General features: G+C 52.8%; 4 protein-coding genes across 4 annotated transcripts; 1 reads left to right on the top strand and 3 right to left on the bottom strand.

Annotated features, from left to right (window-relative positions):
• Positions 1 to 3,798: 3,798 nt before the first annotated feature.
• Positions 3,799 to 4,635, bottom strand: GCG54_00001962 (uncharacterized protein; the record flags this gene model as incomplete). The annotated part of the gene is given in 3 exon segments (XM_045402063.1): positions 3,799 to 4,248; positions 4,306 to 4,489; positions 4,508 to 4,635. 3 exon segments carry the CDS (start codon positions 4,633 to 4,635, stop codon positions 3,799 to 3,801), a joined length of 762 nt encoding a protein of 253 aa, XP_045270792.1.
• Positions 4,636 to 6,732: 2,097 nt separating this feature from the next.
• Positions 6,733 to 9,156, bottom strand: GCG54_00001961 (uncharacterized protein; the record flags this gene model as incomplete). Its single annotated transcript, XM_045402062.1, has 3 exons — positions 6,733 to 7,417; positions 7,465 to 7,674; positions 7,751 to 9,156. 3 exons carry the CDS (start codon positions 9,154 to 9,156, stop codon positions 6,733 to 6,735), a joined length of 2,301 nt encoding a protein of 766 aa, XP_045270791.1.
• A 1,277-nt stretch (positions 9,157 to 10,433) lies between these two features.
• GCG54_00001960 (Ribosome-releasing factor 2) lies at positions 10,434 to 13,040 on the bottom strand (the record flags this gene model as incomplete). Its single annotated transcript, XM_045402061.1, has 3 exons — positions 10,434 to 12,658; positions 12,750 to 12,810; positions 12,861 to 13,040. The coding sequence occupies 3 exons, from the start codon at positions 13,038 to 13,040 to the stop codon at positions 10,434 to 10,436; spliced, it is 2,466 nt and encodes an 821-aa protein (XP_045270790.1).
• A 744-nt stretch (positions 13,041 to 13,784) lies between these two features.
• GCG54_00001959 (Golgi apparatus membrane protein tvp15) lies at positions 13,785 to 14,577 on the top strand (the record flags this gene model as incomplete). Its single annotated transcript, XM_045402060.1, has 6 exons — positions 13,785 to 13,804; positions 13,865 to 13,936; positions 14,101 to 14,144; positions 14,206 to 14,220; positions 14,271 to 14,339; positions 14,405 to 14,577. The coding sequence occupies 6 exons, from the start codon at positions 13,785 to 13,787 to the stop codon at positions 14,575 to 14,577; spliced, it is 393 nt and encodes a 130-aa protein (XP_045270789.1).
• Positions 14,578 to 15,368: the final 791 nt, after the last annotated feature.

The raw sequence follows: 15,368 nt of genomic DNA, 5'->3' as shown, positions 1-15,368 counted from the left end.
AGACTGGGCAAGGCGTAAGGATGCGGTGCAAGGACAAGAGAAGGGAAGAGGAGAACTCGCGAGGGTGGAGGTGGCAGGATGGGCCGACGATGAAATGAACGAGCAACAATCATCTGGGGCGGGAATCGTGCTCGAGTGTGCCCGGGGCGATTGGTGCGGTGCAGCAGGCCGTTGACAGGCATTGGCGAAGAGCCAGTCGAAAGATCCTTGCGCGATCTGCCCCCTGCTGGCCGCAAGAGGAGAGAGGGATGCGAGAGAGCCACTGGTTTGACCAGGGCATTGAGGGGCGCGCCCAAGGATTCCGGCTGGTCATGGCGACATTGGGCGGTGGTGATGGCCGGGGTGAGGCAGAGGCTTGCACTGGCTTGGCCGACGATGGACGAACTGGAGCGGACTGGGCCTTGCGATGTTCAAGGATGCGAGGCCCGGGGGGAAATGAAAACGACGGGGGTGCTGGAGTTTGGGTGCACTCGCCAATCAGACTCGGCCGTCATCTCGGCAAAGCTTGACTTGTTCAGCGCAGGAGCCAATGGGAGGCAGCGCGCGATTAAGACGTCTGGGGCCAAACGAAAACGAAATGAGAAGCACGGGCCCAGCCCAACGGGGAGGCTGACGGTTGGTCGGTTCTTAGTGTTGACCTCCACGGTTGCCCAGTTCCTGCATAAGTGCTGCATTTCCGCACATTACCTGTGAGGTCATGCATAAATTGACGCAGGTACCGCTTCTCATTGGCCAAGCACCTCCCCAATGGCGTCGCGGTTGCCCTTGCCGTTGGAAAATGGCTGACCGCGACTGACAACTCCAGACCCGACAGCAGGCGCACACACACACGACCAGGGGCAGGAGGCGCCGGCTGGTCGACCGGCGAGGGGACGTTTCCACATTGGGCAATCCTCCAGATGAGCCTCTCCGCGCCGTCCTCGATTGAGAGAGAAAGCGTGCAGACGAGTGACAAATTGGCAGTCGCCCATTTAAAGAGTTGATGAGAAGCGCCGGTCGCAATGTCGCACGCGAACCTGTCATCCAATCTTATCCATCAAGCTTAATTCCACGTGCGACTTGAGCAAACAATGTCGCAGTCGACTCGGCCGACAGGCTCAGCTTTGCCGCTTCTCGACGAAATTTTCTCTCCCCTGAGCACCAGGACCCCGACTACAGACTCCCACACTCCGTCCCGTTGTCGCTGCGACCTCCTGAATTGACCACCAAAACACACGATAGTGCGACGAATGGGTCGCCTCCCTCACAGGGTTGCATGAATCTCGCACTCTTCTCCTGGACCGAGTTTCTCGCCGCGCTGGAATGCAAAAGTGCGGAATGCGGAGCAACGCCTTCTTCAACACCGACGCCATGATCCAGCGGTCTTGCCTTCTCCTTCTGGAAGCGCAGCTCACGATATCTGGAACAGGCCCCACCATGCCGAGGCCCAAACGACGCCTCCTCCCCTTCCGTCGACCGATTCTCCTATCAAGATTCAAGGCCCCAACAGCCAAAGCCAACGCCTAACTTCCTTACTCCAACGTCGAGTCGGCCCTGCACCGCTCGCCTCCAGGCTTGAACCACAGACCGAAACGCTCTTACCCTTTTCAACTTCGCCTGCGGCTTGCCTCCTGAACTATCCGGGTTCCCCCTCAAAATCCTCGGGCTTGCTTCCCTTTGCGAGAGCCTTGTCCAGCACAGCTGCACATCTTCGCAAGGGCGGTGCGACCATCCTGGCAAGTGGACATGTTGCATGAGCCTCATGTCCCAGGACCCTCAACTGTTGTGAACCCACGTGCCGTTTGCCCAGGAAAGCGACCGAGCTTTCTTTCTCTCCGACGATTCTCCAGCCCTGGTCTCGTTGACTCGGGCAGGGTGAACGAGCCAACGCCGGAGCAACTGTCAGCCAGCAAGCGGATGCGATCTATCATCTTTGCTGGCCGTGCGAGAGATCCGGGGTGCCAGATGCCACCATCGCCAGAGCAGGAAATTGCGCTCTAGCGAGCTGTGCCCGAGTCGGCCTAGCCAAACCTCCAAGGCAGACCCTTTAGACGCGCACGCGATTTGAACCTCCCGGGCTCGCATACTCCAATCGTGGGCATCGTCTGTGTAGCTGTCCCAGATTGCGACATGCCAATGGTTGGCGTTACAGAGTCGACGTCCTCAACGGTCTTCTGTTCCACTAGAAGGATTTTTCCAATAGCCCGCACAAGGCTGACAGCGCAATTACTGATTGATGATCATTTGCAGTTTCTGATGACAATGCTTAACGCGCTAGGTCTTCCGAAGGGCCGCGAACAGCCTAGGTCACGCCATGCCCGCCTTAATCCTCGCTCTCTTAAATGAGACTGGGGCATCGCGTCCCCGCGCCAAGCACCAACTGATCAGTCTTGATTTGACATGCTTTGTGACGTAGAGAATATTTTTGAGCCTGTGGTCATCGTACGGCCAACAACGCTGGTCGCCGAGATGCTGTAGTTTCGGCCCCGTGTAGATAATGGAAAACTTCAGCTTCGCTAAGGGTCCGCTGGGTGGAAGGAGGCTCATCTGGCACCTGAGGCCTTCGATCAAGGTCTGCTTCAAGGTGAACTTTTTAAAGCTGCCATATATGTACTGTGGATTCAAGAAAGCATGTTCACGGTAGTTGTGACAAAATCTAGGAAACGTTGCGAAGAGACTGTTGAGCATCGGGCTGCCGTCCCTGCCCGCGGTATTGGCGTAGAAGACCAAGTGAAATGCTGCTGGCAACAAACGCCGCTAGGCCACACATTCATTTCCTGCCGCTGTAACAACCTTGGCATGCGTCATTGTGGCTTCGCTATATCCCATTCACGATGGGCGTCCATCCATACATACATGTTCAGTACCGGCCCTCCATGGCCTTGGTGGCTTGTGTCATTCTGTCAGATTCGAGTTGTAAGCAAAGAGGCTGCGGTGACCAAGTCACCTTAGTACTGTTTCCCTCGAGACAAACCTGGAGAGACGGTGCAAAACAAACTTGCACCCATTTGCGTAGAGAAGCCGACCATATTGAGACATACATGGAGAATTGTTGGGACAGTATCTTTGGCAGAAGGCAGGCACGCTACCGGAGTAGAGCCTTGTTGAACGCAAGCTTTCTGTATGTTGAGTTGCTAATCTCGTATTGAACATGTGTGATTCTTTTCTTGAGGCTTCATTTCTATTCATCGACTATTCTTTTGGGGACAGAGTGTGTAATGGCAACTAGGCTTGAGGTGCGGAGGTCGCGACGTCTGCTTCTTCCGCTGACATTATCACCTATGAGTAGATGAAAGCGTCTTCTTATTAGAGTATTCTTTTCTCGTTTATCATGCGTCACGCGTAGACTCATTCTGGGCCATTCGAGGAATGCATCTGACTGAGAATGGTAAAAGGAGTAAAACAAAAGTAATTGATAATAGCGACGACGACAGCGACATTGATACTGGCTCTATAGAGTACATAGCACCACAAAGTAGGCAGTTTCTATATGTAACACAAGGCTGGAAATGGGTTTGGGAACGAGGACAGAGACAGTATTGGAGGCGGCAACAGCAATCACAGAAACCGCAGTTGTAACAGTATTCGTGAAAGAGATTGCATATTTCCTAAAGCTTTCCAAACGTCATGTATGTGATATTTTCAAAGTATTCAAATAAAGAACAAAGCCAAGAACGCCTGCCCAATGCTGACGGTCCAGTCTAAATCAGATGCGTTTCCGCCCAATGCCATCATGAAGTATGCCATGCATGCCCCTCGCTATGCCCTTATAATCCCGATCCCGTTTGTAGATACTTATATACATCCCACACCGCCCCCTTAGATCTCACGCTTCTTGATGTTGCACTTCTTCAAGCACGCATCGACACCAAGGGCGATGCTGGCGGGAATAGCAGCGCGGACCATCTCTATGTCCTCGCCGTCTATGCTCTGGCCAAAGGTAGCAGCGATGAGATCGTCACTAAAGGCAAAGGTCTCGTCGGCGATCTGGCCGGTGCCAAAGTCTTCCGAGGTGAAGCTGGCGACGAAGATGGCGTCGGTACAGTCCGGGTTGAACTGGCTGTGGACGGAGCCCTGGTAGAAGGGGGTCATCATGTAGGGACTGAGCTCGGTGCGGATGATGCGGCGGGTCTTGCCATCGGCGGCGAGGACGCCGTTCTCGGGCGCCATCTCGGTGATGAGGCGGCCCTCGGTGACGATCTGGAGCTCGACGGATCGGGGGTGGACGTGGAGGGTGTTCATGCCGCAGGGCTTAACCCGTCCGACGGCCTTTCGGGGTCGTCAGCTTTGTTGTTTGGTAATTTGGGGGTTATCAGGGGAACTTACCATGCCGGCTCCGGTGCTGACGAGGGCGGGGAATGTCTTGCGGTTGGCAGCGATGAGCTCACCACCCTTTCCAGGGTTGGCTTGCTTCTGGTTGAAGTCGAAGACGAACTGCTTGTCATCGGGGAGGAGCTTGAAGCGGTCGGCGGCACTGGTATCATTAGTCTGATGCTCGGGCTTGATGTTGCTGTATTATAGGACTCACGTATCAGCGAGGAACAGCTGTTGAGTCAAGCTCAAAGCCGGAGTGGTATCGCGAGTGCTGATGGGTCCGGCGAGAGTAGAAGAGGCGAAAGCCAGGATGGCGGCGGCGGCGGTCTGGGTGAAGAGCATCTTGATTATTGTGTGTGTGTGTTGGATGACTTGCGTATTAGGTTGGTGTAAAGCTGAGATGACAGACTCTAGGAAACAAGGAAATAGAGCAAGTAGGAAACTGTGAAGATGTGGATGCGAGATGAGATGCGGACGAAGGTATCATGAACACGGGATATGACGCTTTGTTATATACTATGTTACTCGCCTGCTTGAATGTGTATTCAGGAACAGGCTGCCATGTATTCTTGGTGGATGTACTCTATTTTGGACCCAGATCATCCATCGTCGACAAGATCCCGGCCTCCCAAGCATGGCTGGGAGACGGAGTTAGCAACGGCAACGAACGCACCCGACCGCCATCTCACAGCACAGCGGGCAGTGAGAAAGACGTGGGAATATGCCAACATGGCACGCGTTCTTTGGCACGCGGCGTAGCTATCCAGTTCCTCCCGGGAGTGGTGAACTCCGACGAGATGGAAGCCTTGCTGGAGCCGGTCTACCCGTCAGCGCTAGGCTGGTGCCATTGGTCTTGCTCTTTACAAAAGTCGAAATCCTGCAGAAAACCATAGGGCCGACCGGGCTGTCTCTGCGCGGATTGGTCAGGCGTGGGATGAAGTCCCGAGTCTACGGGCCTTGACCACTTTGCGGATGGAGGCTTGGGGGAGGAGGAGGAGTAAACTTTCTTAGAACAGAAGGTGGGCTGGGGTGCGCCCGTTTTCTGATTGGCTCTTTGGTCGCCCGGAGAGCGTCAATCCGGGCATCCAGAGGCTGTGTTGGGCCTCTGCAGGGCAATGCAAGCCCACGGCACACCGTACTACACCACCTTCAGCGCGCTTGTTTTTCCCATTGCCGCCTAAAAATAAAACAAGCGACGGGAGAGCAGCCGTTTGTTCGTCCCAACTGCCATCCTCTTTGACAAACGAAACAAAAAAGCTTGGCATTGTCCGGTCGAGAATAATTCCATCCGCATGGGAGGATCGCCAGACCCTGGCCCGCGACCCGGCCAACATCCATTCATGATCGTCAACGCCTCGCGGATCAGTGACATTCCGGGGTCCCACGTCCACGGCCACGTGGTGGCACATGGAAATTGTTTCTTCTATATTCTTCGTCGCCAATATCTAGGATCATGGCACAGCAGGCGTGTTCGGCGCCTAACGGACTCGGCGGCCTCTGGTAGGGATCGCAGCTTGGCATGTTGACGTAGACAATTTGTCACATTCGATGCATTTCGAAAACGCGGTCTGATGTCTCTGCTTAAACCACCGGATCTTCCGAGCACGTCAACCGTAAGCCCTGTGGCAACTTTACCACGCCTAGTTGAGATTTCTAGGGCTGTAGTTGAGGTCCGTCGGCAAAGAGGTCATTTACCAGGGAGTATCTTGACTCCTTGCGAAACTGGCTACTCGTATGTCCGGGGATGACGTGAGGCAAAGTCTCTGTAGGACGATTTATCAACGACATTCCAGTTGCAGCATGTCCATTTCTTCTTCATTGATACTGACAAACCAGATCGCAGACTAGTCGATAAGGAACACGGCTACTGTCTAGTCCGACGGCGCTAGAATCTGACAATTCGGTGCTGGGTCGTGTTCACCATCACACCGTCACACATCCCGCCTCTCACCGGGCTGCATAAGTTCTTCCGCATGGACATGAGTACAAGGCAGGATCACCTACTAAAGTCCCGCCTTTCAAACATGCAAGCTGATGGATTATTCTGCAGCTAGCGGGCTTTTATCCCACGCAACGGGGCCTACTCAAGGCAAAGCCCGGTAGCCCGGGACATAACATTGACGAGAAATTACACGATCGATCCTTCTTGTGTTCTAAGCCGGTATGAGCAACTCTCGGTGCTTCAGACTGACTCTGATTCCATCTTCAGTCACGCCTCATTACCTGTGATCTTGACTTCGATAGGTCACAAGAACCAAACGCAAGCAGTCTATTACATGTAGCATCTACCCCTACAGCTGCCTAGCTCCGCCCGCGTTTTGTTTAGTGGTCTAGCCGTGAAGATGAGATGCGAAATTCTGGCAAGAGCAGCTAGCCGATCTAACTTGGGAAAAAATGACGACGTGAGACAACCAATGACCCAGACTGGCCCCTCACTTATCACACATAGAGGCGGCCATCCTTTGGAGGGCTGGGGCAGTCGAGGACAGTGCCAAAACTGAGATGGCCTACCTCCTCCGGTTCCTGACCGTCTGCCGGGTGTTTGAACAAGCCTTTGGGCATCTTGACCTCGCCCCATTTGAGAGGGAAGTATATCATCTTTTTTTGATTGTCTGACCCGTTCATGGCTTGAACATACTCGCCTGTAAGCTCTGCAAGCTCGGTCTCGTGCGTATTGTTCTCTTCATGGGAATCCGTGGGCACTTGGGCCAGCGGAGAGACGCGACAGGCAGCCGCAATCGCCATTGAGTTGGAGCCAACGACTGGCATCTGCCCTGGCAGCTTCTGCCTCGATAGAATCGTTGGGCAGATCATCATCAAGATACCAATGAGGAATAATGCAAGTGTGTGCGCTCTCGAGCTACCGAGATTTATTGCAGCATCTCTCGGAAGACTGTCAGGATCGACTATATAGTCGGAGGGGCCAAGAACATAGTAGGCTGCCATTAACGTGTTAGTCCAGATTTGTATAATCAACCTGAGGGAGAGGATGTGCTCACTGCCCTGTGAAACCACCATGAAGAGCGCATTCGAAAGCAACCAATGCATCAAGACGCTGGAGACCATCAGAGGAACGCTAAGCTTATATGGCAATTGAAGGCGGTATGTCGATGTTTGTTGGCCCCTTTGGAAAGTCAGAATCTTAACTATAGGTTCAACTCAGAGACTTACTTGGGTTTCGTGACCCGCAACGGGCGATGCTTGGTTGAGAATTCACTCCACTCCCACCCCATCTCCATTTGGGTGATCAATGAGTTAATCACATAATAGTTAGATGAAAGATACAGTTGCGGGATGTTGGCCACCATGGTAGTGAGGAAATGAATATTCGCACCCCCGATAGGAGCCATGACTATGGCATTCTCCGCATTATTCCACTTGCTGAATATAGTCAGCAATTCTTTTCGTTGTTGAAACACTCTCATGGGAGTGCGAACTTTGAAGCGCCGATACTCACGATATGTTTATCTTGAATTGACCCACGACGATGAACAGCAACACGAGAATACTCGGAATGAATTGACAGTAGACTTTGACCCAGGCGCTTGTGGGAACAGTTGGAGAACGATGGTGTTGTCTTTTAATCCATTTTCGAGGCCCCAGTGGTTGACAGATGGTTCCATCTCTTGCTCTTTCCTGAAGGATAGAGTGCGTCATTAGACCTGACACAAAGTCCGGGCGTGGTTGAATGGAGATAAATGATGCCACAGCATCACCCAGAGTAACGAGAGGTTCTTCGTCATCAAGAACTAACATTACAACCATACAGGTGAGAATCTTCATGAAGATTGAGATGAGGACAATGAGAAGAAGCGGCTTGGCGAGAGCGACGCTGCAGGTTGTGTTTCTTGGCTCCGCCCGGCAGTGATCTAGCTCAAAGCCATGGTAATCTGGAACCGGTTGCGAACGGTACCAATCTTGAAGAGAGATAGAGATTCGGCTTTCATCCTCCTCCCAATTTTTCCATTTGAAGAACTTTTCGCAGTTCGTGAGGCAGCTGGCAAAACCGTCACGTGTAAGGGTACCACTCATAGCGCATTGTGCACTGTACCATAGGGTATTGAACTCGTCTCGAGGCAAGATCGGTTGCCATATCCGGTCATTATTCGCCGAGAGGTTCCAAGTTTCAGATCTTTTCCATCCAGAGCCCTTCAAGACTATGACGAGATTGCGAAAGTTGGTCAAGCCGGTACACGTTGATACATTGAAGAGCCCTCCACAGTCTGCTGGCTCGAGTTTCTCCCATTCTGAACCTATAGCAGCTGCTTGCGACACATTGAGTGCATATTTTGAAACATTGTTGGTGACGAGATCTTGAAAGGTTGGCAGGAGGGCCGTGTCGCCAAGATTACCATTGGTTGTGGTGTTGCTTATGATCATGCTTGCTCCTGGGAGAAAGTAGGAGCCGCCCTCGATGAATGCGTTGGAGGCGACTGTTACATGAAAATCCCCCATCCGTTTGTCGATCTTGAACACAGAACTATTGAACATCATATGAATAGGGACTGACGTCAAAAGTAAGCAAAGACACGCAAAACGTTTGAAGCGGGAAAGATAGAAAGCGTTCCGCCAAGAAGTTACGCCTATATCAAGCCATCTACCCTGAGCGTGAGCAGTATCGACTTCCGATCTGGTTGGTGCGTTCAGAACTTGCATGAAGAAGTTTGAGGATGCGAGCACCAGAGTCGAAAAAATGTTGATAAGCAGGTGCAGCATCGTGTTGGTAACGGTCGTCCTTCCGCAGTCCGCTGAGAAAAACCGCCAGGATTGCATAAAGTTCTTGGTTCTTGCCAAAGCGACCCAATAAATGCCCAGGAGGAACAGCATCGTAACTGTCAGTGTGCCGATATTGAAAATCGCCATTCTTCGCCACCCAGAGGGGAGCCATGTCGTATTTGTCGAAGCTTGGTTCCGTATGGTGACCGATTTAATGGAAGCTTTCCAAGAAAATCTCTCTGGAAAACGAGCTCGAAGAGGAACAAATCCTTGTTTGAAAGCGAAAAGACTTCCAGGTATTTTGGCGGCGCGATCGAAAAGCTTCATCTTTGTATGACCTCAGGCTACTGGTCACGAACACAGTCACACGGGAAAGCACGGAAGCTAAGACAGCTCCTTTTATACACGTTTCCTAGTCACAGCCTGATCTGATGCTGTGTCACAGATGAGATGCCCAGCCAAGCCTACTAAGATCAGCCTTGTCTTGCAACAGGCTGAAGAGAGCCAGCCTGATTTTACTTCCACCCAAATAGGAAACTGTAAGGTGAGGCACACGGAAAGTCGACTGCATATCAGCACCGTTGGCCAATCATGCATTTCTCCAATATAGTCTATACGAGGTGTGCCATCTACAAGAATGCGGCATTGCTGCTGGAAAACACTGTGCATATAGTAGATGCCCAGTCACCCCTATCTTTCAGAAGGTCTGGCTGTGTGACTAGGCCAATCTCATATTACTAACTTAGTGTGTAGTAATAAACAGCGAGAAAGCATTTTAAGCTGACTAGGCATGTCTCCAGGCTGAAGAGACGGCTGTGACGAAAAATCATCAGCACACGAGTATAAGAAAAGAGAAAGACCTTATAAAAGCTCACAACATCTAAATTCATGATTGAATTAGACTAAGAACTACTTGCGTATGATGGTTCTCTGTTGAGTAACGTTTGAGTTGCATTAGAGACGTTGTCGAAGAGAGTCATACCGAGCCCCCACCAAACGTTGGTATATGCAAAATTGGCTCAATTTTCCAACACAGTGCAAGCACGGTAGCTCAGGGGTAGAGCGCTGGGCTCATAACCCAGAGGTCCCTGGATCGAAACCAGGTCGTGCTAAGACTTGTTTTGTTTTTTTGCCCACATTGTTGTTCTTGCTCCTGGATACTCTTTTTCGTTATGTAGAACCGTATTTGTTTCGTTGTTGTAGAACCATATTTGTCTGTTGCAGACTCGAAGTGAAGTGCCACGCCCCTAACAGCCTGGGTTAGTCAGGTTTCCACTATTCGCGATGTACCGTGATGGCCGCAAACATCACATGCGACATGTCCAGTTAATTATTGAGTTGAAAGTGGATAGATGTTTATGTTCATAGGTGCCGCGTATCGGTACCTCGCTTTCGAATTATATCGTACATCACGTCTCTTATCTTTACAATGCCTTCTCCCTGGAGCCCACGACGCGGTCAAAGCTATCGAACGCCATAGTCATCGAGTGCCGTCCACCAGTCTTGCCTCTCAAATGCTCATCAAAGTTGAGGACCTCCTTGAACGGCACTTTAGCCACGATCTCCACCGTCCTGGCCATGGACTTCTTGCCCCTCAGGGATGCGACACTGTCGTAAGGGTCGGGGGGAGCGTAGATTCTGCTGACATCAATCGTTGAGCTCGACTCGGCAGACTTGTCGTTAATCTCCAAAACATGACCACCGGCGCCGGAGCTGATATCGTGCTGCACCATGCCCGCCGCGGCCTCGGGACAGCTGATGTGCACCAGCATGACGGGCTCCATAACACCAACCACCTGGCGCGTGGTATGGGCTTCGCGGAGGGCCTCGCGGACAGCACGGCTTGCGGCGCCTGTGAAGTGTCCCCCTGATGGGTTCTCAACCTCGGTGGCATCAACGTTAATTGTGATGTGGCAGCCCTGCACAGGTGAACCGCGGCGCGGACCACGCGCGAGTGCGGCGACTACGCCGTTGATGAGCTGTTGGCGGGCTTCTTCAGGGTCAAAGCTGGGGAAATAGCCCTCTTCGGGTAGGTCGATGATGACATGGATCATGTTGCCATCGCGCTCGACAGTTGGTTCAAGGGCGGCCTGCCGGTGGTGTTCTTCAAGAGGCTCAAGAGTCGCGCTGCATGACACCCTGCCGGACTTGCTCGCGACCACTCTGTCATAGGTGACGTGGTGAGGTCCGATAGGGGCAGTGATACACTCCTTGTAGTCGACCTCAATGGGGCCGAAATCGGCTTGGACCTTAGGGTTTTGCTTGAGGTTGTGGACCGCAATGTCGAGGTGAAGCTTGCCCATGCCCTGGAGGATAAACTGCTCGGTCTTCTCGTCGCGCGTCCATCTGAGACTGGGGTCCTCTCGAGATGCGTTGTCCAAGGCAATCTCAAGCTCTTTGGCGGCAGTCATGCCCTGCGGATCGATGGCAAGGAAGGCGACGGCTGGTGGGATCTCGGGCGGTCTTATGTGAACATGTTTCAGACTATCTGGAACTTGTTTGTTGCCGACAGATGCGAGAAGAGTGTCGCCCGTGCGGGCCTTCTTCAAGCCCTTGATGGCACCAATTTGGCCCGTCGCCAGATGTTGCACGTCTTCGGTCTTCTCTGCAGATATTTGCACCAGACCAAACGGCTTCTCAGATTGCTGGATGTGGGTGTTCCAAGTAGACGAGTTCCGGTGAAGATCGCCGTGGTAAACACGGACAAAGCTCAGAGTCCCTTCCTTGGGGTGGTGGAAGACCTTGAAGACAGACGCCACAGCAGCAACCTGGCCGTGGCTGGCCTTCTTATTGTGCTTATTAGTGTTATTCAGAAGCTTCTGGAGCTCTTGTTTGTTGGCTCCCACGCGAACCTCAAGCTCTGGACGCTCATCTGGGCTGGGCAGGTAGTCAACGATGGCGTCCATCAGAGGCTCCACCCCGATGTGTCGGAAACTGGCACCTGCCAGGACGGGGATGGCGTTTCCGTCGCCGCTGCGAATGACGTTTCGAACAGCGTCTTTGAGCATTTCACTGGTGATTTTGGTGGGATCGTCAACGAAGAGATCCATGATGGCTTCGTCCCACTCGGCGAGTCCTTCGATCAGTCTTTCGCGAGCTGTCTCGATCTCCGCAAGAAGAGGGTTGCCCGAAAGCACCTCCTGAAGCTCAGCAAATTCGTACTTTGTCTTTTGCTTTTCGGCCTTCCACCTGTATCCGACGCGGTTGATGATGTCGACAACGCCGACAAATTGGTCGCCCTCCCACCATGGTATCTGACATACCAGTGGCCATCCACCGAGACGAGAACCAATTTCAAGCACCGACTTGCGGAATGATGCGCCGTCTCGGTCCAGCTTGTTAACGAAGACGATACGCGGGATCTTGTGCTCATGCGCAGAAGCCCATACTCTCTCCGTATGGGCTTCCACGCCCTTGACGGAGTCAATGATGCACACTGCACCATCAAGAACAGGGAGACACCTGTCGACTTCGAATCTGAAATCCTGATGACCGGGGGTATCGATAAGGTTAATGGTCTTGGGAGGCTTTCCAGGCTGGCAGTCTTCCGGTAGAGGCCAGTTGAAAGTGATGGCTGCTGACTGAATCGTGATGCCCCTCTCTCTTTCCAACTCAAGGAAGTCCGTCACGGTGTTTCCGGCATCGACATCTGGGTCCTCTCATCAGCTCATGATCCTGCAGACTCTCACTGCCCATCCGCAACTCTCATCCACCAGAACGACCCCTCACACAAATCTTACCTCCAACTCGACGAGTCACGCCGCTATAATACAACATGCGCTCAGTGGTGGTCGTTTTCCCCTTCAAGTTATCAGCATTTTCATCCTGCAAGCTGTGAATGACGAACCCACAGCGTCAACATGAGCAATGATGCCAATGTTCCTAATGTCTTTAATCGCAGAGTGATGCTTCGTCTGCACGGGAGGCATGTGTATCGACCTGCGGAAGCTCAAGACACCAACATACAGAGCTCGCCCCGGCAGCCGGCCGAGGTGGCTCTGCCTAGGCACTGAAGCTCGGAGGGCTAACATGACGGGAACATCAAACAAAATTTGTTGTACAAATATTGGGAAAAAGAAAGTTCCAGTTGATTGCGCTCACATCGTAGTAAGCGAAAGAGCCAACGAGACGAGCAATCCGCTGTCGAAAAGTCCTCAATATCAGACCATCAATCAAGTGAGAGCTGTTGAAGTGAAGCTCTCACCTTGCTTTGGCTGAGGTAATGAGCTTGCCTCTACACCAATTGACGTCGCGATTGTCGCCGAACCCCTGCTGGGCCCCAACTCAGGCAGGCGGTCGCAGAGCTTTCAAGCGTAAGTGTCAAAAAACCTTCTGTGAGAGGCTGGTGGGTTAGCTTGGGTGTGGCTGGTGACATGCGCCTCCTGTTGGCACTGCTACGTGTTCGGGTTGTTTGGTGCAGCAGCACAGCAGCAGCTAACAAAGTACCGGGTACCTACCCCCGTCGCGGTATCCACAGCTGCACTCCTTGTATCTAATCTGCCAGGTTTGCCAGCTTCAGGAGCAGAGCACAACACACTGGACACAAGTGCTGCACCTTGACTCGTCAGCCTCTTCTCCGGACGTCACACCTTTCGCACCCACCTTGCACATTTCCCACTCACACATCCCCAATCCCCAAAGACCCGCGATATCCAGTTGCCTGGCGTCTCCGTCTCCATCCACGTCAGCTTCTTCTCCCCCTTCTTCTTCCTTTACATATCCCCTTCCGCCCATTAACCTTCCCGAAACCACCACAACCAAGCTAAATCGCCAACATGGAGCTCTCCGACGCCTTGTACGTGCCCCCAGGACATCCCATCGCATTGCCCATGGACTAACATACCGCCCCCAACAGCCGCATCGTCAACCTTGTCACCGCGACCGTTATGGTCCTGGGTGGTATCGCCCAATTCTTCGACTTCTCCTTGTATGTGTCCTCGCCCTCTGTCGGCCCCGTCGGACATCTCATGTGCTTGCGCATCGTTGCCGCGAAGCTATCCCGCAGCGCGCGCACACGGCTCCGCGCATCAAAACATTCTGTGGACGGGACGCAGTCCATGTTTGTACGACCCGACTAACAACCGCTTGTAGCCAGGGCATCATTGTTGGCGCCTACGTCATTATCTTCGGTCTCTGTAAGTTTGCGCCCTGCCGGGAAACCACAGTCGGGAACCAAAGCTAACCTCTTGAACACAGGCACCGCTCTTCTTGGTACTTGGCCTTGTCTCCAGCTCCCAGAAGCCTGCCTAACCCAGTTGCAGAGTTCCAGATTCCTCCCCAGGTGTCCCGCTACGCCTCCTTCCTCTTCTCCTTCATCGGCCGTGGAATCTGTAAGTTCAAGCCTGGCAGCCCTCCCCGATATTGAGAACCTGCGATCCTGACGCTCGCTTCCTAGTCTACATCTTCATCGGCTCCATCCTCATCAACAACGGCATCTTCAAGATCCTCGCCGGCTCCATCATCGGCATCATCGGCGTCGCCTACGCCGCCCTCGAGTTCGTCCCCCAGATCGAGCCGCCAGCCAACATGCGCGAGGCCGACGGCGGCTGGGGAGCAGAGCAGGTGTAAGCTAGCCGCCCCCCTTTACAACAGTCCAAAAAGCCCATCTCGGATGCGTTTCCCTCCCAAAGCTTCTTTGGGGCGGGAGGCACGGGTCAGAGATGGCTACGATGTGAACCGGATTTGCTGAGGATTTTTCGAATTGTCAAGATACTGAAAAGAGAGGGGAACGCGACCTTCGGCCTTGCGACAAAGCATGGGGAACACAACCGAACCGAGAAGAGAGGCAGGGGGCAGAACCGACAACGAAGGGAAACCGCTGTAAAACCCGACAGAAAACCCCCTCTGGATGTCTGGCCCGCCGGGCCCGCTGTACATTGCGTGTATTCGGAAACTTGTAAAGCGCTACTGGTATGAGTTTGCGTATGATGTGGGATTTACGTCAGTGGTTGGGAAGATATTGCGTCTGCTTTGCGGCGGGCGTAATTGTATGAATTTCACTTATTTCTTAGATGGTGTAAGGAGAACAAAGGAGGCCGGTAAAAGCAGGGTATTGTTTGGGATCCGTAATGGCTAGTCTAACAGACCTGATTTTTTGCCCTCGAAAGCACAGAACCAACCTTGGATGTCCCAGACCCCTTTTCTTGAACAACTCGACGTGCAAACTTGCTCGCTTTTTTCTTACTTTTTGCGGCGGAAACCAACAACGTACGCGGCATCTTGTCCAATGACAACTGCCATGCTTGAATTTTTCTCCCTCAAGGTCCTGTCCCGCCACCCTGGCCTAGTAGAGCCCATTACCAGTCGATGGTCCGATATCTAAACCATGGAAAAGCAAAAAAGACAATTCAAACTCCCCC

Source organism: Colletotrichum gloeosporioides, assembly GCF_011800055.1.
Source record: "Colletotrichum gloeosporioides strain Lc1 chromosome Unknown consensus_7, whole genome shotgun sequence".
Classification (NCBI taxonomy): Eukaryota; Fungi; Ascomycota; class Sordariomycetes; order Glomerellales; family Glomerellaceae; genus Colletotrichum; species Colletotrichum gloeosporioides.
Note: the sequence above shows the minus strand (reverse complement) of the source record. Positions and strands in the feature narration are given on the sequence as shown.